This window comes from Triticum urartu, chromosome 5 (assembly GCF_003073215.2).
Source record: "Triticum urartu cultivar G1812 chromosome 5, Tu2.1, whole genome shotgun sequence".
In the NCBI taxonomy this organism is placed as follows: Eukaryota; Viridiplantae; Streptophyta; class Magnoliopsida; order Poales; family Poaceae; genus Triticum; species Triticum urartu.
In genome coordinates this window covers 249,295,781-249,320,970 of record NC_053026.1, presented here as the reverse complement: position 1 = coordinate 249,320,970, position 25,190 = coordinate 249,295,781, and the positions used below count along the sequence as shown (strand labels likewise).

At 47.7% G+C, this 25,190-nt stretch overlaps 1 protein-coding gene across 4 annotated transcripts; it reads right to left on the bottom strand.

The window, feature by feature from the left end:
* Nucleotides 1–7,590: 7,590 nt before the first annotated feature.
* LOC125508508 (5-formyltetrahydrofolate cyclo-ligase-like protein COG0212) lies at nucleotides 7,591–12,284 on the bottom strand. 4 transcript variants are annotated; one of them, XM_048673237.1, is made up of 7 exons: nucleotides 11,864–12,281; nucleotides 11,561–11,651; nucleotides 11,086–11,312; nucleotides 10,719–10,794; nucleotides 10,157–10,282; nucleotides 9,912–10,076; nucleotides 7,591–7,945 (listed from the first exon to the last, which is right to left on the bottom strand). In XM_048673237.1, the coding sequence occupies exons 1-6, from the start codon at nucleotides 12,221–12,223 to the stop codon at nucleotides 9,916–9,918; spliced, it is 1,041 nt and encodes a 346-aa protein (XP_048529194.1). In that variant the 5' UTR covers nucleotides 12,224–12,281; the 3' UTR covers nucleotides 7,591–7,945; nucleotides 9,912–9,915. The 4 variants fall into 4 exon arrangements, with proteins under 4 accessions (XP_048529194.1, XP_048529193.1, XP_048529196.1 ...); XM_048673236.1 differs by lacking the exon at nucleotides 7,591–7,945 and having other exon boundaries at nucleotides 9,761–10,076; XM_048673239.1 differs by lacking the exons at nucleotides 7,591–7,945; nucleotides 10,157–10,282 and having other exon boundaries at nucleotides 9,761–10,076; nucleotides 11,864–12,284.
* Between the last annotated feature and the right edge of the window lie 12,906 nt (nucleotides 12,285–25,190).

Here is a 25,190-nt window from a genome sequence, read left to right as displayed (position 1 = left end):
TATCTTGAGATTATCACGGAACTGCATAACTTCTTATGAGTTCTTCTTCAAGTATTATTTCTCACTGATTCCAAAATTTTCCCCGGATTCTGAGTTGTTAGACACTCAAGGACACCGATAGTGAATTGAGTCTGTACTCCGATTCAATAACTATAAGTAATTTTCATTTCTTACGAGTTTAATAATCCTTCAAGTCATTCCTAGCCCGGTTGGCTATATCATTATTGGGCTAATTTTTAACTGTGCTACCTGGTCCTGCTTCACGGAGCACAAATTTCGACAGTGAGCTAATCTTATGTCGATCTTCCTTGTCATATCATTTCTCCTTGAATAGCAAACTTGATTTCGAGTTTGTTTCATACCCATGGTTCTGATAATTTTCTCTTCACCGTTCCTTTTGCTTGATGTCATCGATGATCGATTATATCCTCATGAAACCCCTCGACAAGTGTGTCGTGATCATCATCAACATTTTGACCCCTTCCAGGATATCAATTGAATTCATGATGGGAAACACCATTCTTGCCCCTCGATGATTTGTGTTATCATCGGCAACATTCTTGCCTTCCCCCAACACAAACTTGTTCATGATTGTGTTGTACCTTGATTTCCTTGCTATCTAGCTTAGGTTATGTTCTACCTTGTAGTATTACTGTCTTCTATATCAAGAATGTTGTGAGGATTGCACCATATCTTAAGAATTCTTGAAATTGTGATACTTCTCACCATCACCATTCTTTTTTGGTTCCCGTGTTGATTCCAACCGGGATACCAACAAGTGAGCGGTGCTCTTTGGATACTGTACTTCTAGCAACCCTATTGCTTTGAAGTTAATGATCGATAGTTCATTCTTAGCCTATCGGCTATTGAATCACCATTCTAACAATTGATCAGGCTACCTAAGCCCATATCTCGCGTGCACCTTTCAACCAAAGTTTAATTGTGTATGTTTTCCTCAAGCATACATCAATATATCATTTGATCCGACAAATGTTATCTCCTTGTTCTCATAATTGTGGGAATCCGTCTTTTTGGAAATCTCGAGGAATTGTCGCTGAGTCCATCAGCCACCCCCTCTTCCTCTTATTGGTTTAAGGATGAACTCACTTCCATAGTTCATGTCCCGAGAATCTTACAATGTCATCTCGTCAATTTGTGTCGTACCTTTTCTCAGGCATTCCGAGTCTGAGGTTTCCTAACACTGATCAGATCTGAATCTTGGTCAGATATGATGATTGGTACATATTTCCAAGAGTTATAACATTGGTCTTTATATGACCCGGTAAGATGGTGTCATGCCTAGCACACCTGGCCGGATGACCTATTGTTATAGTCCCATTTTTAGCAAGGTTAGCCATTCTTTCATTAGGAAATTGTAAGGCTTATTCTATAAGTTGATCCTGATGGATGCTGGTGTATCCAAAGTTCGACCTTTGCTTGAGGGCCATGTCAATGCTATCTCGAAGCATGTCGTTGGTACTTCGATCTTCAAAATGCTAAATTTCCTTTATCAATTATCCAAACATCGTTGTATGGGTAATGTCATGTAATTTCTCTCCCCTACCTAAAAGGTTTTCTACATTATATCTTGTCATGGATATCCTGCTCTGCTTATCATTGGGAAGGATATACCCCTGGAATATCTGATAATCATATTATCCTTTCCATTATTTGGTTTAACCTTTCTGGTGATCATTGTGGTCTAAGCAGTATTAATTCCCTGCTTAGGTAGACCCCTCGTGTACAATCCTGTCAGTAAGACCCTGCTACTTTTGTTGATGACATTCCGGTAACCACCGATGGACGAGAACTTTTCCTATTGGTCCGCCTCGTTGCAACAAGCAGGAAAATGGTTCTCTTCGTCCCTCGCCCTTGGTACCAACGTTGTCGCCGTCATAACTGACATGGTACGCTCTGATATGCCTTGCTATCATGACCGTGTAAGATGCCACTGCTCCTATTAAAAAAACCACATGGTGGGCCCATAACCCACAGTTCCACAGGATCGAAACCTGACTCTCCTATACACCCCCTGTTCCCAAAGTTATTCCTCCCGCGTGGACTCGTATGTAATTCATGAGCCACCTTCCGATGAGATCATCAATTCTAGCATCGGACACAATAATTATTTCGTTGCTTGAAACCCCTTTCACCTTCTGACTAGGCATTGAGCGATTGCCTGGCTGCTTGAAACTTCTTATTGTACCTCCCAACTTTACTCTCGATGTGTTTTATTTGTTCAACTCGAGAGGTACTCATATGCTCATTCATGGGTTAATCCTAGATTATTACCCTTATAGCATTCTGTTGTTGTCGATCTGCCACGTTAACTATTCGTAAATACGATGAAGATCCCGAAGAAAGGATGCCGACTTCATCATGATGACCTGAAGCAGAGAAATGAAGACATCAATATAATGGATCGACCACTTCGAGAGGAGCAACCAAGACCGAGAAGATTCGTTAGAATTTCGTAACCAAACCTTTCCCCCTTAGACCCCCTCTTAAATCTCGGGACGAGATTTCTTGTAGTGGAGGAGAATTGTGACGCCTGGATAATCAAGCTACAGTAACCCTCTGTTAATGATGCCACGTCACCACGGTCTTGTTACTGAATCCCGCGTTAGTTCAAAACTGATTCAAAATCCAAATTCAAGAACAAGTCAAACAATTAAAGTTTTCAAGAGTCAAAACTAAAGTGTCCTTATTGTGAAAAATAATTCATAAGATATATTGGTGAAGAAACCAAGTCTTTATAAAATGTTTAATTGCACTAAACTAATTAAATCAGTAGCTAAAACCATTAATTAAATGCCTTTTATATTTTGTAAAATACTAAACTATATTATTCTGGGAGGAAACTTTTGTGGTTGTGACATAATTGGTAACATAAATTTAGGTGCCATTTTGGTATTATATTAAAACTAAAATAATTAGGAACTAAAAGAAAGCAGAAAAGAATGATTAAAAAGATAAACAAAACAAAAGCAAACTAAAAAATAGAAGAAAGGCCCCCTGGGCCTTGGCCCAGCAGGCCACCAGGCCACTCGGCCGCCCCACCTGGCCCAACCGGCCACCCCCCCCACTACCCCTTATCCTCTCCCTCCCGTAACCTAACCCAATCACTCCCCCACTCTCCTCCCCACAGCGCAGACCCGCCGCCGCCGTTGCCATGGGCTGCCTCCCCGCTGCGCTCCCCGTCGACCCCGCGCCCTTGTAACACGTCAAGAAGCTCTGCGGTGCTCCCCTGCTTTGACTAAGTCGTTGGATCGGAGCCAGGAGGTCACCACGACGACGCGCGCGTCCACTTCCTTGCCTTCGGCCGCCGTCGTCCTCCCCGTCGATTAGCTACACCCCGACCCCCTCCGGCTTCAACGAGCGGCTCCCCGTCACCGATGTGAGCGCCGCTACATTTCCCCCTCCCCTGAACTCGCCTCCTCCGCCTCGGCTCTGCGCCGCGCTCACGAGCCGTCCCGCTCCCTCGCGCCTGCATCGCGCCCTTGCATAGTGCCTGCGGCCCCGCCACTCGTCGCCCCGGCTAACCTCCCCCCCGCGCTACCCCGCCTCAGCCGGCGGCGTCCACCTCCGCCCGGGCCTGCTCGCGCTCCCCTTGTGCCGAGCCTTCCCCCGGCCAGCACCATGGCCGCCGGCGTCGTACTCTACGAGTACGTACGTACGGGCACAGCCTCACCAGAGGCCGATTTGGGCCACTGGCACATGGGCCCGACCCCCTTGTTAATTAAGGAGGCCTAATTAGTTTAGCCCCAAACCCCCTAATTAAGCTAAGTAAATTTAGTCAAGAACCTGTTAATTAAAATGAGTCCATGACAATTGGGACCCACATACACTGTTCACTTTGGACTAGTCAAAATATTGACTGGGTCAACCCAGCCCCTGGCCCCACATGTCATACACATGCACACATTGCTGGGTACACTCCTGTGAACCCATAGATAATTGTCTGTTTATTATTTCCAATTAAATAAAATGCAGAAATTCCAGGAGTTGTTAAATCTTTGAAAAATCATATAAAATAATCCGTAACTCGGATGGAAAAACTTTGTACATGAAAATTGCTCAGAACGACGAGACGAATCCGGAAACGCAGCCCGTTCGCCCGCCACGCATCCCTAGCATAGCGAACACGCAACTTTCCCCCTCCGTTTCATCTGTCCGAAAACGCGAAACACCGGGGATACTTTCCCGAATGTTTCCCCCTTCACCGGTATCACCTAATACCGCGTTAGGGCACCCCTAGCACCGTTACTTGCCTTGTCATGCATCGTTATGCATCTGTTTGCATTATATTTATTGTTTCTTCCCCCCTCTTCTTCCGCTAGACACCGAGACCGACGCCGCTGATGCCCCGGTCGACTACGGTGTTGACGACCCCTCATTCTTGTCTGAGCAACCAGGCAAGCCCCCCCTTTGATCACCAGATATCGCCTACTCTTTTCTATACTGCTTGCATTAGAGTAGTGTAGCATGTTACTGCTTTCCGTTATTCCTATCCTGATGCATAGCCTATCCTTGCTAATACTGTTGTTACCATTACCTGCTATCCTACTGCTTAGTATAGGATGCTAGTGTTCCATCAGTGGCCCTACACTCTTGTCCGCCTGCCATGCTATACTACTTGGGCCGTGATCACTTTGGGAGGTGATCACGGGCATATACTATATACTCTACACAGTTACCTTACCTGTGATACTGTTCGGAGATGGGGGCTGAAGGGGCAGGTGGCTCCATCCAGGTAGTGGTGGGCCTGGGTTCCCGACGGCCCCCGACTGTTACTTTGAGGCGGAGCGACAGGGCAGGTTGAGACCACCTAGGAGAGAGGTGGGCCTGGCCCTGGTCGGCGTTCGCGGATACTTAACACGCTTAACGAGATCTGGGTATTTGATCTGAGTCTGGCCATTTGGTCTATACGCACTAACCATCTACGCGGGAGTAGTTATGGGCACTCGGCGTCGTGGTATCAGCCGAAGCCTTCGTGACGTCAGCGACTGAGCGGCGCGCGCCGGATTGGGAACGTAAGCCTGCTCTTGTATTAAGGGGCTAGTTCTGCTTCCGGCCGCGTTCGCAACGTGCAGGTGTGCTAAGGGCGATGGGCCCAGACCCCTGCGCCATAGGATTTAGACCGGCGTGCTGACCTCTCTGTTGTGCCTAGGTGGGGCTGCGACGTGTTGATCTTCCGAGGCCGGGCATGACCCAGGAAAGTGTGTCCGGCCAAATGGGATCGAGCGTGTTGGGGTATGTGGTGCACCCCTGCAGGGAAGTTAATCTATTCGAATAGCCGTGATCTTCGGTAACAGGACGATTTGGAGTTGTACCTTGAGCTTATGACAACTAGAACCGGATACTTAATAAAACACACCCTTCCAAGTGCCAGATACAACCGATGATCGCTCTCTCACAGGGCGACGAGGGGAGGATCATCGGTTAGGATTATGCTATGCGATGCTACTTGGAGGACTTCAGTCTACTCTCTCCTACATGCTGCAAGACGGAGGCTGCCAGAAGCGTAGTCTTCGAAAGGACTAGCTATCCCCCCTTATCCCGGCTTTCTGCAGTTCAGTCCACATATAATAGCCTTATTCCAGTTGATACCAATGCATACATATGTAGTATAGCTCCTTGCTTGCGAGTACTTTGGATGAGTACTCACTGTTGCTTTCTCCCTCTTTTCCCCCTATCCCTTCTACCTGGTTGTCGCAACCAGATGTTGGAGCCCAGGATCCAGACGCCACCGTCGACGATGACTCCTACTACACCGGAGGTGCCTACTACTACGTGCTGCCCGCTGACGACGACCAGGAGTAGTTTAGGAGGATCCCAGGCAGGAGGCCTGCGCCTCTTTCGATCTGTATCCCAGTTTGTGCTAGCCTTCTTAAGGCAAACTTGTTTAACTTATGTCTGTACTCAGATATTGTTGCTTCCGCTGACTCGTCTATGATCGAGCTCTTGTATTCGAGCCCTCGAGGCCCCTGGCTTGTAATATGATGCTTGTATGACTTATTTTATTTGTAGAGTTGTGTTGTGATATCTACCCGTGAGTCCTTGATCTTGATCGTACACATTTGCGTGCATCATTAGTGTACGGTCAAATCGGGGGCGTCACATCAATCCTTTGCCATATTACTGAAAAAGGCTTTTGTCCCGCTTTATAAATAAAGCAAACCACCACAACCACAAGGTTCAATAAGGTTCACACCCACACACACAGAGAGTAGCGGCACAACAAATAGTACAAAAGCTTCTGCTGAGGGCACAACTCAACAAGCCCAAAAAACAGAAGAAGAAAAAAGACAAAACGAACGAGCCATATTCGCTTCGCGAGTGGGCAATCGATGAAGATGTGCGAGCTGGTTTCACCATCGAACCCACATCTTGGGCAGAGGGGGTTTGAGATGACATGCTTGCGAAGAAGATGGAATAGAGGCCAGACAAAGATGTTGAGGACACATGTTGGCCATATGGGCACTGAATGAGCGTCGGTGCTGTCGACCGGCGTGGTCAGTTCATAGGTGGTCTTTGTAGTGAAGCGTAGACCGCTGTTGCGGAAGCGCTCGTCTGGTTCCGGCAACACCTAGAAGTCCTGTAGAAGCGACAACAAAGAGCACAACTTGGTAGCGGCGTTAGATGTTAGGTGGTTCCGTAGGATTGATTTCAAACCATGAATCAAAACAGCGGTCACACGAGCAAGTGGTGTAGTGGTGTGCGAGAAGAGGCATGGAAATAGAGCACCGAGTGATTTTTTTATGCAGCCAAATATCTAACCAGAAGTAGTTGTTGGTGTCAGAGTTTGTGATTACACTATTACACCACTCGCTCTGTCCGGTTATAAGGGAAGAATATCTAGTACCACCAAGGCCCAGGTGCTACCGTGATACGGGATCCTGCGTCATCAGATCTTAGATCGGACGGCATATGAAAACTATTGGATCTGCTGGACCTATACACTATTTTCGGACTCTTAGGGGAATTTCTTCTTTTTGCAAAATATTGCAGAGTTTTTGGGAATCGTCCAATCTAAGAATGTCTAATAGACCAAATCATAGTAGCATCTAGTCCTCGGTACCATCAAATATTTTGTTCCCGGTTATAAGGGTATATCTAGAAAATGAGTGTCATATTAGTTCTCTCTCCTCTTATTAGCCTCGGCCAATTAAATTAAAGGAGAAGAATGAGGATTGGGGATTATGCGTGGGAGAAAATGGGGTTGGAGGATAGAGTGAGGGAGTGATTTTTTTTCATGATAATACATGTCTCATTCATATTATAAAGATCAAAGTACAAGCCTCGTAAAAACCGGCATGACAAAACTGAAAAGATAACAAAACACCTCTGAGCTTGACACTAACGTCTGTCACCTGCCTCCAGCACCACCACAACAGCCACCGAAGAAAAGAATGATGGATCACCTCCTCACCCGAGCTCGGCGGGGCTTCATCGCTAATATGCAGCTTTACGGATCTTCAAGGTGGCTCACCAAAAATGAAGTCATTATCGTTGAACGAATCAGACCGGGGCAACACCCGGTACACTTTTTGGAGATAAAATTTGTAATGCTAGATGTATACATATGACTAGACGGAGGGAGTAGATCACGTTATTATACACACCTGAGACCGGGAGATTGAGACAAGGGTCTCAAGGACACGGTCCAAGAAATACAGGAGACAAATAATCCATTCACACGTTCAAATTAGGGAACTTTTGGATAAGGTGGCTAGATCATTCGGCTGAATTTTAAATTTCAGCGTTCACAACCTGTCATCTTTTTCTTCTTCCTTTTTCAGCGCAAACCACAATTTAATTAAGTGACTTCGACAAATTGGTCACAACTCTCGTAGTGAAGTACAAAAGACGCAAGAGCCAATCACGTAATGCCGCATCAGCGCCGGGACACATGTGCGCTTTGACTGTTCCAACGCGAACACACCTGCACACAAGTCAGCAGATAAGGTCAGCCAAGTATGATGCACATCATTGGGATCTAATTAAAGTTGGTCATGCCACAAGTTGACTTTTTAGTACTTCCTCTATCTCAAAATATAAGATGTTTAACATCTTATATTTTGACGTTTTATATTTGAGGACAAAGGGATGCGAAGACCATAGGCCATAGAAACAGCCACACTAGTACTCATTTATGTTGCCGACTCAACGAAGAAGATGAAACAATATGACCTTTTGTAAAGAGGTAATATCACCAGAAGTCATAAAACTTGCTTTGAATGTTTAGTTTGGTGCTAAAAACTTAAAAAAAACGAATTTGTGGTCACTCAACTTGCGTTCAGGTGCAAATACGGTCACAGAGTGCGTATGCATGCGTATCTGCCGCTTGCGTGACACGCCATACGCCACGCGTGCATGGCCCCACTGTCAGACTGGATGGTAGAGGCGCTATGTGTGACAGACATTTTTGCAGAAAAGATTCAAAAATAATCATCATGCCAGCTATCGGACCAGCAACCTATTCAAACTTGTCACGCGAGCTAACCACGCACACAAGGCATTCCTTTCCAGTCTAATAATGAAATGAATATTGTAATGTATTATATTGGTCAACCCAACAAATAATATATTTTTGGCGGGACAACCACAAAATTACTTGAATTCAAAAAAAAAATCTGATTTATCTGAAAGAAATTTTTAGGGCGAGCCAAAAAAAACATTTTGGAATTCGTAATTGTTCATGTGTCTAAGGAGGAACACATAATTTTATATGTTGGCAACAACGACTACTTGTATCCAACATTATTTTCTTGATGCCCATTTTTTTCTCAGGACACGTCAGAAAAATCAGTTTCTAGGTAATCTCAGAAATTTCGTATTTTTTCGCCCGAATTTATTCAAACAAATTCAAATTCAATTTTTTGGCATTACAATATATAAAACTGAACCTAGAAAAGAATAAAGCCTATGCACGATTCCAACGGTTAGTATTGCACATCTGCTAGGTGACCCCAACTTGTGAGTTTGAGTAAATATCAGCTAAAATTACAAAAAAATATTGATGGAGACCATTGGAATCGATCACGTGACCATGGAGCTATGCAGTGCGTTGTATGATTATGTGCATACAAAAATTTATTTGATACAGTTCTGGGTGTTTAAATTCAAAAATACATTTGAAATTTTGGCACGAGGTTCAGTGACCACGGGGATTTCTCAGACCAGAATGAAAATTCCTGCTAATATCTTGGACAGTTTTTTTTAATTCGAATTTCATTTAAAACTTTGAGATTTTCTGAGAACCGGCATTTTTGGTCGCACAAAAAAAAACATAATCGAGAAAAAAAACTGCTTTCATTATAAATTATTGTTTGCCTCTGTTTTAACTTGAGAATCTGCTTAGTGTGTTGGTTGGCAGAAGGTATGCTCGTGCATGAGCTAGTGAGTCCGAGCCCCGAAAGCTGTTTTTTTTTAATTGACAACGAGAGTGTATATGTAAAAAAGAACATGCACACGTAGCACTCTGTTGTTCCGGTCACTAACAGTGGCCATAGCAACGTTGGCATGCCATGTAAGCACAACATATGTCTAGATATGGACGAAGCACAACATATGTCTAGAAGTGGCCGTATCTGTATGCAGGGACAAGTTGAATGACCATAATTCTGTATTTTTAGAGTTTTAGCACTAAACTGAACATCAAGCGCAAGTTCTATGACTTTCGGGGATATTAGCTCTTTTGTAAACAAGTCTTTATAGACCCAATATTTGAACCGCGCAATGCTTAACATATCTTAAGTTTCTCTAAAATATATGTATAATATTCAATAGAATCAGTTATGATACACATACTTAGTTATGCAGAGGCCAGGTGTTACTCATAATGTTCTGTATCCTCTTGATGCTACATTTTGAGATAATAAAATCGCCCTTTATCAAAAAAAACATACGTAGTTACCGCCCTCTTCTTCTTCTTCGCTGAGCTGTTGGTGGTAGATTCTCAGATGGCCCACAAGGAAGTATTGTTCCTGTCTCTTGCTCTATGCGTCTCTTCAGCTCTCTTAGAATTCGAATTTGGCCCAACTTTTCGGGAGAAAGTTTTTCCCAGTAAATCCCTGCACAAACAGAAGTTCGTCAAAATCTGGTGGTGGAAGATTTATTTGCAACTTTACCAAGCGAGAGGAATCAGTCAGACCTTGTGGCTTTGGGATTGCAGTATTTGTTAAGATGACCTGAGTTGGGGTGCAGATAATATCAACCGGTACATCATGAATTAGCAGCTTTTCAACTGGAATGTCATCCACTAATTGCTTGTCATGTACTGTACCCGTAGACAAAATTGGAAGTTAATTCTACTGGATTGGTTACTACTCAATCTTTCAGGTAGAAACTAACGAATCACCAATTGTTTCCACTTCAGAAAAGAAGCGGCACAGCATGTCCACATAGATGGTTCTTTGAAGAAAATGATCGATGAAATACAAGCAGGATTGTGGATTACAAAAAACAATATCCACCAGTATCTCAACCATTTCTAGCGTCACAACTATAAAGTTAGGTCCAGTTAGCCACAGGCTATTACATAAAAAAGAAGTGCTGACAAATATTTTGAGAAAAACAAAATAGAAAGCTGGCACTCATGCTGAAGAATGAGAAGATGCCCACCTATATAATCAATTATCCTAGTTCCTACATTACCAAACCAATTAGATCTGTATACAAACTGGATCACCAGCTGATACATAAATAAAACTCACCAGTTGTTACTACCATGGTCGAATCATCTATAGCTCCCATATAACGAAGCATCCCATATTCCAGCTCTGCAAATCCCTATGATCAACGTTCATAGATAAACTACAGATAAGAAGCGAGAAAATTCGACTTTTGGTAGACAAAGCACAGTTCGATTTCAGGGTAGCATTGACATTGTACATAACCGTTTGTATAGTTCTCCATTTATAAAAGGAAAATGGCGCAGTGGAGGCTTTCCCTACTGTTTCTTCATTAAAGAAGCAGCATTGACATTGTGAAAGGTCAACAGTTGATCTTGATCATTGATCCAAGTATAACAAAATCAACTCTAGTTCAGTTCTTCAACTGCATGTGCAAGAAAATAATTACCTCACCCTTCCCTAGTCGTGCTCCCGTGCTTGGATCAACTGCAACCGACCCAATCACAATCAGATCCACTTTAATCACTTCATCTAGACCTATCGGCCTTCCATATTTGGCTGCGCCAACAGAAGTGCATGCTTCAGGAATGCATCCAGTGGGTATCATCTGAGATTCTAGAGCGGAGAAGAACCCCGTCCTGAGCCGTGGTTGCGGTGTCAGAAGTTTCTTATCGCCTGTGTGATTCCAGTAGCATCATTTGTAAATAATGAAAGACCTGGTCGAGTATATGTATGACAAACTTATACTGAGTACTGGGCTAAAATGAGCATCAGGTTCAAAGGGGCAAATGGTATGGAAAGCTATAAGCCTCATCAAAGTCTGCTCTGGCTTGCATGGATAATTCAAGAAACGAAACAAGATATCAATAGCCAATAACATGTAAGTTTTTAAGGTATGCAAGGAGAAGTGGCAGCCGACTCACCTGAGAGTGTTAAGAATCGAACTTGCTTCTGCGGCGAATCCGGATTGACCTTCACGCATTGTGCATTCTGAAACACGTCCAACCTCCCTAACTAGTGAGATCCAGAAACATTTCCACGTCATTACAGAGTTATATAATAAGCAAAAATAATGAAGGAACAGTTAGATAGCAGGACCAAGGGAACTCCCCAATTTTGCGGCTGGTAACATCAACCACAATCGGAGATAGGAACAGAACAGCGTGCTAGTTTTCGTGGTGGGGGCTCCGAGGTGAGAAGCGAAAGGGAGGCGGGAGAGAGCGGACCGAATCGGCGGCGGCGGCGGCGCCATCGAAGTTGGGGATGCGGTGGTGGACGGGGCGCGGGTTGCGCGCGACGCCCTCGGCCTCGAGCACGTCCCACACCCGCTTTCGTATCTTCCACTTCCACGCCCTAGGGTCCGCCTCCGCCTGCGCCCCCAAGGCGGTGGTCGCCATCGAGGCCCGCGCTTCGGCGTCGAGGCGGAGCCGCTCGGCCTCGAAGGCCGACGCGTCGAACGAGGACGACGACGAGCTCCTGGACGCCGCGGACGCCACAGCGACCATGGCGCGGCGGGAGGACGACGCAGCGGCACCGGCGACGTGTAGCGATAACGACGGCGAGGCCGGGAGGAGGAGGGGAGGCATGGCTTCCGCTCCCGCCACTCGTGACTGGTGCGTGCGCGAGCGTGTGTGTGCTTGTGTATGGTGAGCACGTGCACACGTGCACTTGGGACTCTCGTTGTGCTGCTGGCATGCGGGCCCGCTCTGGCAGCGAAACAGATGAACGAGCCGTCGGGCATTCCAATTTCACATTTACCTTTTTGACGATTCTTTGATGCTTAGAGCATCTCAGCCGTTCGGCACCGAAAAAGAGCCCCTTGAGTGCGAGCCAGCCTTAGATTGATGCGTGGGCGTGATCTAGCTCCCAGTCAGCGGTCCAACGGTAGCCCCGGATACGGCGATATTGCGTATAAAATATATGCAAACTCGGCAACATTTGTACGAACTCGGTGAAACTTCATTCAAATTTGTACATAAAACATGAAAACATGCAAACTACGACTGAACTACGCCTAGCCGTCACCGTCCGCCGTCGCCTCCGCCGTCTACATGCCAAGAAGCCTTAGTCGCCGCCGTCGTCGTCATCGTCGTCGTTGTCGTCACGCGGCTGGCTTGGGCCGGCGACGTCGTTGCTGTAGCCCTGACGAAGGTCGGCGAGGCGCGGTGGCGCGCTGGATGGCCCGGCCTCGTCCTCCTCATCGCTGTCGAGGACGATGACGTCGCGCTCCTCGCGCCCGCTGCACCGGGCCTGGAGCTTCGCGTACGCTCGGCGTTGGCGGCGGACCTGCTCACGGACGTAATCCTCCTTTGCCCACTTGAGAGCGAACTCGTCGTCGGGGGCAGCCATCTCGACGTGCTCCGGCTTCACCGGGAGCAGCCTCGGCTCGGGCTTCGGCCGGACCAGGCGGAGGGAGCGTCTCCCCGGAGCCGGACCAGGCGGGAAGGGCCGGGCACCCTAGTTGATGACGAGGGCACCGCTGCGGGTGCGGCGCCCGAGCGGCGTCTCCTCCGGCTCGGGCTTGACGGGGCGAAGCGGCGCGGCCGGTGAGCCAGAGCCCGACGACAAGGACGACCCCGACTCCATCCGCCGCGGTGTCCAAGAGCTACCACGGCGGCGCGAGAAGGTCAGCCGCTATGGGTACTCGAGGCGCGGCACGTTGCTGGTCTCGATGTGGTCGAGGACGGCCTCGAGGGTGCGGCCTGGCACGCCCCATCACTCGCCTTGACCGTCGGCGTTGAAACGGCTGCGAGGGATGACGCTGTTGGTGGCGGCGATCTGCTCGTCGCGACGGCGTTGGAAGTATATGGTCCAGAGGGTGTGGTTGTCGGCAGCGTAGCGCGGCTTGTCCCTCTGTGCCTGCGTCAGGGAAGAGCGGATGCGGGTGATCTCGGCACGCCGCGCCGCTCCTTCGGGCACGGGTACGCCGCCGGCGCTCAGGCGCCACGTCCCCGGCACCCGCATGCCCGGGGGCACCGGTGTGACGCCCGGATAATTAAGCTACAATGATCCCACGCTAATGATGCCACGTCACCTCGGTTACTGTTGATAAACTTGCGTCAGTTCAAAACCCAGATCAAATTTCAAATTTAAAATAAAGACAAACAATAAAAGTTTTCTAATATAAAAACTAAATGTTCGAGTGAAGCCAAATAATTCATAGGTAATTATAGTGGAGAAACCACATTTTTATAAAATTGTTTAAAGGCTCTAAGGTAATTAAAACGCAGCTATGACAATTAATTAAATGCCCTTTAAAACTAATAATAATGCAAACTATTTTAATTAGGTGTCAAACTTATTGGGGTAGTAGAATAGATTATAACATTAATTTAGGAGTTGTATTTATATTTTCTAAAACAACAATTAAGAGAATAAAGTAGAAAAGAAAAATAAAGAAAAGAAAGAAATAATAAGACAAAACAGTAAACAAAAAAAGATTGAAAGACCCCCCCCCCCCCCCCCCCCGGCCAAACGGCCCAGCTGGCCTCCGCCGCCCGAACAGACCGGCCCAGCTAGCCCCCTCACCTCCCCATCTTAACCCCAATCTCCCTCGTGACCTAACCTCCCACGCCCCACTCGCCCCACGCCTCCCTGTCTCCCACGCGCGCCGCCACACACAGGAGGGAGACCTCCCTCGCGCCCCCGCCGTGCCTCGCGCCCGAGCTCTTCCTTGCCTTTCGCATCCACCTCGAGCCACTCCGGTCGCGCCGCTGGCAAGCCCTAACCGCCGCCTCCGCCCCACTGTCCTCGCGACACCGCCGCGCTGGAGCTCCTGCCATGGCCGCCGTCGCCTGATTCTCCACGTCCATACCACGCCAAGCCGCTCGTCGCCAGAGAGGGGCGGATCCCGGAGGCCCCGTCGTGGATCCGGCCTCCCTCCTTCCCCTCATGTCAGCGCCTGCCCCTCTGCTCCACCCGTCGTCGCCCCTGCCCGACCGCCTCATCACCAGCGGCCCGCGCCTCGTCGGCCACCTCTCCGACCCGCCACGGCCTCCGCCGAGCTCACGAGCCTCCCCTGCCGCTCGATGTGAGACTCCCCCTCGACCCCCTGCTCCCGCTTTCCGTTTCTCCATCGCGTTTTCCGTCGCCGAAGTTCGCCGCACCACCGCGTCGGGAGCTCGTGCTCACCACCACCGGCCGCGCACACACATGCCCGCGCTGCGCCCGTGCACCACCCCGGAGCAAGCCGTGGCTCCACCACCGCGGGACTCGTCGTTCCCGACGATTCCGGCAACTCCAACGCGTGCTGCGAAGCCCCCTAGATGCGCGCGACTGTGGGGTGCCTTCTGTTGCCCTCGTCCGCCGCTCCCGTGGACCTTCGACGTGTCTCTGCCGCTCAGAAGGTCGCCGGTGGTTAACCCCGGCCAGTTATCGTGTCCCTGACTATTGGAGACTAATTGGACTAAATGGCTCTGTTGATTAGCCCTTGAGACGCTGACTGGAAGGACCCCCAATGCTAATTAATCCATTTAATTAAATTAACGCAATTTGAATGTATGAAATGGGTCCATCTGTTAAAATTAACTAAATAACTAGAATCAATTGGAAAATGACAGATGGGGTCCACTGCTAAGTATAAATGTTAAATCAGTGTTGAAATTACTAGAGAGAATGACATGGGGGTCCCGCATGTACTATTCACACCGTTGACCAGTCAACAGTTGACTGGGTCAACCGGGTCCCCTGACCCCACATGTCATAGGCTGTGGCTAGCATCTACTGTGTACGCATAGCATTTTACCATTTAAATCAAATTAAAGTATTTCCTAAAATTGTTTTAAATCTTTTAAAATTAATATAAAATAAACCGTAGATCGGATGGAAAAACTTTATACATAAAAGTTGCTCAGAACGACGAGACGAATCCGGTTACGCAACCCGTTCGTCCGCCACGCATCCCTGGCATAGCAAACATGCAACTTCCCCCCTCCGGTTCATCTGTCCAAAAACGCGAAACACCGGGGATACTTTCCCGGATGTTTTCCCCCTTTGCCGGTATCACTTAGTACCGCATCAGGTCACCCCTAGCACAACGTAATGCCGCATCTTGCTTTTTGTTACATTGATTGCTCTATTATTTATTGTGTTCCCCCTCCGTTACTCTTTCCGGTAGACCCCGAGACTGTCGGAGAACCCCAGTTCAACTACGGTGTTGACGCCCCTCCTTGCCAGAGCAACCAGGCAACCCCCCCCCCTTGATCACCAGATATCGCCTACTCTCTTCTATACTGCTTGCATTAGAGTAGTGTAGCATGATACTGCTTTCCGTTATTCCTATCCTGATGCATAGCCTGTCCTTGCTACTACTGTTGTTACCATTACCTGCTACCCTACTGCTTAGTATAGGATGCTAGTGTTCCATCAGTGGCCCTACACTCTTGTCTGTCTGCCATGCTATACTATCGGGCCATGATCACTTCGGGAGGTGATCACGGGCATGCTATATACATTGCACTGTTACATTACCTGTGATACTGTTCGGAGATGGGGGCTGAAGGGGCAGGTGGCTCCATCCTGGTAGAGGTGGGCCTGGGTTCCCGACAGCCCCTGACTGTTACTTTGAGGCGGAGCGACAGGGCAGGTTGAGACCACCTAGGAGAGAGGTGGGCCTGGCCCTGGTCGGCGTTCGCGGATACTTAACACGCTTAACGAGATCTGGGTATTTGATCTGAGTCTGGCCATTTGGTCTATACGTACTAACCATCTACGCGGGAGTAGTTATGGGTATCCCGGCGTCGTGGTATCAGCCGAAGCCTTCGTGACGTCAGCGACTGAGCGGCGCGCGCCGGATTGGAACGTAAGCCTGCTCTTGTATTAAGGGGGCTAGTTCTGCTTCCGGCCGCGTTCGCAACGTGCAGGTGTGCTAAGGGCGATGGGCCCAGACCCCTGTGCGCTTAGGTTTAGACCGGCGTGCTGACCTCTCTGTTGTGCCTAGGTGGGGCTGCGACGTGTTGGACGTGTTGATCTTCCGAGGCCGGGCATGACCCAGGAAAGTGTGTCCGGCCAAATGGGATCGAGCGTGTTGGGGTATGTGGTGCACCCCTGCAGGGAAGTTAATCTATTCGAATAGCCGTGATCTTCGGTAACAGGACGATTTGGAGTTGTACCTTGACCTTATGACAACTAGAACCGGATACTTAATAAAACACACCCTTCCAAGTGCCAGATACAACCGATGATCGCTCTCTCACAGGGCGACGAGGGGAGGATCATCGGTTAGGGTTATGCTATGCGATGCTACTTGGAGGTCTTCAGTCTACTCTCTTCTACATGCTGCAAGACGGAGGCTGCCAGAAGCGTAGTCTTCGAAAGGATTAGCTATCCCCCTCTTATTCTGGCTTTCTACAGTTCAGTCCACCGATATGGTCCTTTACACATTTACCCATGCATATGTAGTGTAGCTCCTTGCTTGCGAGTACTTTGGATGAGTACTCACGGTTGCTTTCTCCCTCTTTTCCCCCTATCCCTTCTACCTGGTTGTCACCACCAGATGTTGGAGCCCAGGATCCATACGCCATCGTCGACGATGACTCCTACTACATCGGAGGTGCCTACTACTACGTGCTGCCCGCTGACGACGACCAGGAGTAGTTTAGGAGGATCTCGGGCAGGAGGCCTGCGCCTCTTTCGATCTGTATCCCAGTTTGTGCTAGCCTTCTTAAGGCAAACTTGTTTAACTTATGTCTGTACTCAGATATTGTTGCTTCCGCTGACTCGTCTATGATCGAGCTCTTGTATTCAAGCCCTCGAGGCCCCTGGCTTGTAATATGATGCTTGTATGACTTATTTTTTTTGAGTTGTGTTGTGATATCTTCCCGTGAGTCCTGATCTTGATCGTACACGTTTGCATGTATGATTAGTGTACGATTGAATCGGGGGCGTCACAACCGGGTACTCGGCCTCGTAGAGCAGGCGCGCCTCCTGCTCTTGGAGGTGGCGGCGGCCGAAGCAGTTAGCCGCCGCGCCGTCGCCTGGGTACCTCTCGGCCATATTTCTCATCGGCGGGAAGAGAGGAGTGTTGCTATCTACGCCGGAGAGGGGGGGAATGAGAGTTGTGGCGTCCACCGACGGGGAGGTCGCATTTTATATCCGTAGCGGGACGGTGATGGGCTGCATGCCGGGCGATGCGTGGCTGGATGGGCGTCGCGGCACGTTCACTGCACCGCCCGTGAGAGGCATCAATGGAGGCTGACCGGCGCGGCAGCGCGGCAGCCTTCGCATTGATTCCCGCGGGAACCGAGGCGATGAGGGTGACGAAGCGGCGTCTCGCTGACTCGACGGGTCCATCTGCTTTCACGCCAAAACCAATTGCCTCGGCGCCCTCGGGCGCCCCCCAGCGCGCCGGGTTCGGTCTGGGTCCGTCGGCGCTAGTTTCGGCCCAAACCGGTGAAAAACGGATTCCTGGGGCGCGACTGGGCCGATTTTTCGGCGCCGATGCGGCAAAAACGCCTGGGAAGGACCTGCTGGGGACGCGACTGGAGATGCTCTTATGAAGGTGGTTGCTGAAAATGCAAACACGTTAAAAACGATTCTGGTTGATTATTATATGGCCTTGCCACAAATGGTTGGTGTGGCTAAATCATTTATTTATTTCAGCTTCAATACAAATGTTAATGCAAAAGTGAATTATCGAGACTTAAGATTAACTTCCACAAAAGTGAATTGTTTTACTTTGGTAGGGCCTAAAAATTATTTGACTGCGAACTGGGATCCCTGCCATTCAGCTATCTGGGTATACTAATTCATCATCGGAAACTAACTAATAAAGAATTGAAATGCATCGAAGATCGATTTGAAAAAAGACTAGGCTACTGGAAGGGTAAGCTTATGTCGTATGAAGGTCGGTTGGTGCTGATCAATTCGGTACTTACTAGTATACCAATGTTCCTTCTATCTTTCTTTGAGGTACCTAAAGGGGTACGGAAGAGGCTAGACTTCTATCGATCTCGCTTTTTCTAGCCATCAGATGAGGTTAAGGCAAAATATCGCTTGGCAAGATGGGATATTATTTGTCGATCCAAAGACCAGGGGGGTGTCTTGGGATTGAGAACCTTAAGATTAAAAATAAATGCCTACTAAGAAAATGGCTATATAGGTTATCCGTAGAATCGGATGGCATGTGGGCACAAAATTTAAGGAACAAATACTTACACTCTAAAACTCTGGCTCAAGTAATCGTAAGACCTAATGATTCTCCGTTTTGTAAGGGACTCGTGAGAACGAAAGAGGCCTTTTTTCATAGGTCGAAATTCGTTGTTGGGGACAGAACGACAACAAGGTTTTGGGAGAATACATAGTTAGGAGAGACGCCCCTAGCCCTACAGTATCTCTCTTTATATAATATTGTGCATAAGGATGATTACATGGCAACAGTATTACAGACGGTGCCTTTGAATATCCCGTTCATGAGATCTTTGGTAGGGGAACGATGGAATTCCTGGCTACACTTGGTGCGGAGGTTGATGGATGTTCAACTCTCAGACCGACCAAACTCCTTTCGCTGGAAGTTAACGGGCAATGGATTGTTTTATGTTAAAATCCATGTACTTGGATCTCATTAATTCTGGCCCAATCCCTAGATCGATGCCTATTTGAAAAGTTAAGGTTCCCTTGCGAATCAAAATATTCATGTGGTTTGTCTACAAGCAGGTGATCCTTACCAAAGATAATCTACTAAAGCGACGATGGGTAGGTGGTGTACGATGTTGTTTTTGTGATCAAGACGAAACAATACAACACCTCTTCATAGATTGCCCTCTCGTGAAGTTACTTTGGCGAACCATTCATATAGCCTTTAACATTACTCCTCCAGTTAGCATAGACGTGTTGTTTGGGACGTGGCTAACTGGAGTGCAACCTACTATTGCGTTACGTATTCAGATAGGAATATGTGCACTACTTTGGGTATATGGAACTGCAGGAACGATATGATTTTTAACAGAAAAAATGTTTTAAACTTCTTGCAGGTTATTTTCAGAGCTACGACATGGATCTGTACGTGGTTGTTACTCACTCCTATGGACTCCAGGGAGCATTTGGCTACTGGGTGCAACCGATGGGAGATGGTGGCACGGGCTATCTTCAACCGGTTTGGATGGCGATCGCATAATAGGATAGGAGTTTAGTCACTATGTCCTGTTGCCCTGCTGGTTGTGGCTATGATTTTATTTCTTAGCTTTTATTTATTTTTGCTCCTTTTGCGAGTTGTACTTGAATATCAGACCTTGTTATTTGCTGCAACTTCTTTAATTATATGACTGGATGCATCTTTCAGATGCAGAGGCCGGGGGCTATCCTCCTTTTCAAAAAAATGGAGGTATGCCAAATTCTGGATATAATGACGGTGTCTCTTTCTCTTTCTGATAAATATTTGGGCCTTCCCTCTATAATTGTGGTGGATAGTGTGGATTGTTTTAAACATCTTATTGAGACAATTTAGAAAATTATCAATGGATGAAAGAGAGAACTTTATCTTATGGTGGTAAGTAGGATTTGATTAAAGCGATGGCCCAAGATATCCCCACCTATGCGATGAATGTATTCAAATTCCTGAAGAAAATTTGCAAGAGGGTTATTGATGCTATTTCGCACTATTGGTGGGGTGACGTGGAAAACTGACGTAAAATGCATTGGTTTTGCATGGTGAAGAATGTGTGTCCCAAAGGATAGAGGTGGCATGGATTTTCGTGATATGCACGGTTTTAATCCGGCAATGCTTGCTAAACAATGTTGAAGGCTCATTGAGCATCATGATTGTGTAATGGTGCTTCGATCAAAGTACTTCCCCTCTGGTGAGTTGCTCAATTGTGAGTTAAAAAGGGCTCATCTTATGTCTATGTAACACCCCGGATGTAATTTACCTTATATGTACTCCAACTCTTGTCGTTTCCGGCGCTAAGTTATTTTATTTCCTCGGGTTCGGGTTTTGTCTCCGTGTGTTGTGGTCGTTGTCATGCATCTCATATCATGTCATCATGTGCATTGCATTTGCATATGTGTTCGTCTTATGCATCCGAGCATTTTCCCCGTTGTCCGTTTTGCATTCCGGCGCTCCTATCTCCTCCGGTGGTCCTTTCTACCTTCCTTTCATGTGTGGGGGTTAAACATTTCCGGATTGGACCGCGACTTGCCAAGCGGCATTGGTTTACTACCGGTAGACCGCCAGTCAAGTTTCGTACCATTTGGACTTCGTTTGATACTCCAACGGTTGACCGAGGGACCGAGAAGGCCTCGTGTGTGTTGCAGCCCAACACCCTTCCAATTTGGCCCAAAACCCACCTAAGATCTCTCCATCATCTCTGTCGTTCGATCACGATCGCGTGGCCGAAAACCGCACCTCATTTGGACACTCCTAGCTCCCTCTATGCCTATATATAGACCTCTCCCCGAAAATCACGGGTCTTCTCTCCCCCCAAACCCTAAAAAATCCCCTCCCCGCGCGCCGGACACACCGCGCCGCCGCGCCGCACCAGTGGCGTCCCGCCACGTGGCGCCCGCTGCCGCCGAGGCCCGCGGAGCCCGATCCGGGCCCCCGCGGCCCGTCTCCTCGTCGTCGCCGCCTGCGGGAGGAGCCGCCCGAGCGCCGCCCGCCTCTCCTCTCGCCGGCCGCCGCCTCCTTTAACCGGCGAGCAGCGCCACCTCGCCGCTCCGGCGACCGCGCCACCAAGCACAACCGCGGCCGACCCGAGCCGGCGCCGCCCCGTCCGCGCCCGGCGCCGACCTCGCTGCTCCGGCCGCCCACCGCCTCCTCCTCGTCGTCGGCGTGCGCCACCACCGCCAAGTCCCCGCTCCGGCCGTCTACAGTGTACCCCGGTGAGAGATCCGGCCTCCTCGACTTCCGTGCCCGATCCGATCTGGATCTGGAACCCTAATCCTCGGTTGACTTTTTCCCCGTTTCAGTAATATTTTGTGTTTTTCATCATGCCGTAACTCCGCATCCGTAGATCCGATTTGAGCGTGTAGCATATCAAAATGTTCATCTCAGAGAGTACATCATTTCATCTCATTGCATCATTTTCATTTGAGTTCATCTGGATGCCCGAAATGCTGTTGGAAGAGAGCTATTTGAGTTAATAGTCAGATTGGCTGCATCAAATAGCTATTCGTCATTTTTGCCACGATTAATGTGTGCATGATATGCTCCTGAGCTCTACATGTGTTTTGTTATATGTCATGCCATCTTTACAGAGGTGCTTACCATGTATTTTTGTGATGTGTGTGGTGACTATCACAAGCTTGCAAAGTTGTGCATTCGTTAATGCTGATTTCAGGAACTTAGAATTTCACGAAGTCCTTGATCTGATTTTATCAATATGCCATATGTTCATGTTGTTTCCTAGTGATACGTGCCTCTTTTGAGGATAATCAGTAAGGATGATTTGTTAACCTTGTGGTGCTCTATCCATCCATGTCTTTGTTTGCAATTATGGAGCACCCTAGCTTGAGTCAATCGAGCTCTACTTTTGCTATTTCGTGAATCCTGGCAGATTGTTTACTTGTTAGCGATTTTGCCGAGCCTGTTGTTGTTGATCCGTGCATGCTATGTTGTTGTTCTTGCCATGTCTAGCTTCTATAATATGTATTCTTGATGGTTGTATGCTTAGTTTGTCATGCCATGCTCTGTAGTGAGTGCATCGAGCTCGTGAACATGCCTACCTGTTAACATATTTGCATGTTCCAGTTTTTCACTAAGTCTGTAACCTGATTATGTTTTTGCCATTTTCACATGCTTGCAAATGTATTTTCTGATCCCTTTTGGCTCAAGGTCACTAAGGGACTTTTGTTAAGCTCTTTGAGTAGCTTCATGCCATACCTTGCTTTTCCATGTTAAGTTCCTGTAGCATATAGTTTTCATGCTCCAAAGTGTGCTACCTGATCTGAAATTCCAGACTTGTGTTAATTTCACTAAGTCTGAAACCTGTTATCATTTGCATTTTTGCCATGCTTGTTTGAACCTGTTAATGGATGAATTGGCCGTAGCTCAGTGTTTATCTTTTGTCAAGCATTATGAGTGGATCCCTGCCATGTATTTTGTTGCCATATTTGAGTGCTGTAGCATAATTATCTTGATGCATTTAGATGGCTACTTGTTGTTTATCGCAGACCGGTGCCATATTTGTTTTGCTTGCCATTTCCAAACCGTGCATCCGATTCCGGTGTTCTTTATATCAATTTCAGCCGAAATCACCTCACATTTCCAGTGGCACTCTTGGATTTCCAAGTTGAGGCCAGGTTCAATCATTCCTCGTCAAATCTTGCATATGCATCACATATCGCATCCTCAATAGCATACCATGTTTGCATCGTGTTGTTTGAGCTTTGCACGTGGTTGATTGTGTTCCTCTTGCTTGTTTGTCTTATTTGGGTAGAGCCGGGAGACGAGTTCGCTAATGAGGAGCCCATTGAGTTTGCTTACGAGGATCAAGTCAACTCTGACAACTTTGCAGGCAAGATGATCATACCCTCGAAATCACTTCTATCTTTGCTTGCTAGATGCTCGCTCTTTTGCTATGCCTATGCTACGATGCCTACCACTTGCTTATCATGCCTCCCAAAATGCCATGTCAAACCTCTAACCCACCATGTCCTAGCAAACCGTTGATTGGCTATGTTACCGCTTTGCTCAGCCCCTCTTATAGCGTTGCTAGTTACAGGTGAAGACTGGAGATCGTTCCTTGTTGGAACATTGTTTTCTTTGTTGGGATATCATTATATTATCTTGTTATCTTAATGCATCTATATACTTGGTAAAGGGTGGAAGGCTCGGCCTTTTGCCTAGTGTTTTGTTCCACTCTTGCCGCCCTAGTTTCCGTCATATCGGTGTTATGTTCCCGGATTTTGCGTTCCTTATGCGGTTGGGTGATAATGGAACCCCTTGACAGTTCGCCTTGAATAAAACTCCTCCAGCAATGCCCAACCTTGGTTTTACCATTTGCCACCTAGCCTCTTTTTCCCTTGGGTTTTCGGAGCCCGAGGGTCATCTTATTTAAACTCCCCCGGGCCAGTGCTCCTCTGAGTGTTGGTCCACCTCGTCAGCCGCCGGTGGCCACCAGGCGCAACTCTGGGCTGGCCTACCGGAAGTTTGGACAATCTGAGTGTGCCCTGAGAATGAGATATGTGCAGCTCCTATCGTGATTTGTCGGCACATTCGGGCGGTGTTGCTGGAATTGTTTTACCTTGTCGAAGTTGTCTTGTAGAACCGGGATACCGAGTCTGATCGGAATGTCTCGGGAGAAGGTTTATCCTCCGTTGACCGTGAGAGCTTGTGATGGGCTAAGTTGGGACTCCCCTGCAGGGATTTGAACTTTCGAAAGCCGTGCCTGCGGTTATGGGCAGATGGGAATTGTTAATGTCCGGTTGTAGATAACATGAACCATAACTTAATTAAAATGAATCAACTGCGTGTGTAACCGTGATGGTCTCTTCTCGGCGGAGTCCGGGAAGTGAACACGGTGTTGGAGTAATGCTTGACGTAGTTTGTTCTATAGTTCTTCGTTCGTTCTTTGCCTTCTCTTCTCGCTCTCTTTTGCGAATAGGTTAGCCACCATATATGCTAGTCGCTTGCTGCAGCTCCACATATTACCTTGCCTTACCTATAAGCTTAAATAGTCTTGATCGCGAGGGTGCGAGATTGCTGAGTCCGCGTGGCTCACATATTACTTCCAAACCAGATGCAGGGCTCGATGACTCCGTTCCAGATGATGCGCTTGAGCTCAAGTGGGAGTTCGACGAAGACTCACGCCGTTACTATGTGTCTTTCGCTGATGATCAGTAGTGGTGCCCAGTTGGGGCGATCGGGACCATGTCGCTTGTTGGGGTTGATCTTTTATTTTGTGTCGTAGTCGGACCATGAGTGTATTGGATGATTGTAATGTTATGCATGTACTTTGTGTGACGTGGCGAGTGTAAGCCAACTATGTATCTTTACCCCTATTATCTATATTACATGGGTTGTTGTGAAGATTACCTTACTTGCGACATTGCTTTCAATGCGGTTATGCCTCTAAGTCGTGCTTCGACACGTAGGAGATATAGCCGCATCGAGGGCGTTACAAGTTGGTAATCAGAGCCTTCCCCGACCTTAGGAGCCCCACTGCTTGATCAAATTAGCTGACGAGTTGAGTCTAGAAAAATGTTTTGAGTCATTTAGGAATTATATATCGGAGAGTTAGGAATTCTTTTTACTCCCTAGTCCCTTCATCGCTCTGGTAAGGCATCCTGACGTAGAGTTTTGACTCTTCTCTTCTCAAATTTCACTAAATTTTTTTTAGGATCACGCGGGTATCTTGGAATCGTTCCGATCGATTTGTGACGAGAACATTGTTCTTGGTGCCTCCTGTCATTTAGGGGTTGTGGCAGTGTCCCGGGGAGTTGAGCTCCGAGGTGTTGTCGTCACAATTTTATCGTTGTAGTTCTGGAATACCTGAGTTTAGTTCGCCGACATCGAAAATCTCTTTTATGTAGTTGTTGGTGAGATAACCTCGACGCCACCCAGTACTGGGGCGGGAGTTCGGGAGTATTGCCATAACTTGTATAACAGATGCTTTTCGA

Bases quoted from the DNA above. Each gene is read 5' to 3' on its own strand.
- LOC125508508 (XM_048673237.1), bottom strand. From the start codon at position 12,223: ATGCCTCCCCTCCTCCTCCCGGCCTCGCCGTCGTTATCGCTACACGTC. The intron at 11,652-11,863 runs GTCCGCTCTCTC...GGATCTCACTAG, and splicing joins CCGCCGCCGCCGCCGATTCG to TTAGGGAGGTTGGACGTGTT. The intron at 10,077-10,156 runs GTCTGACTGATT...CTGTTTGTGCAG, and splicing joins TGCAATCCCAAAGCCACAAG to GGATTTACTGGGAAAAACTT.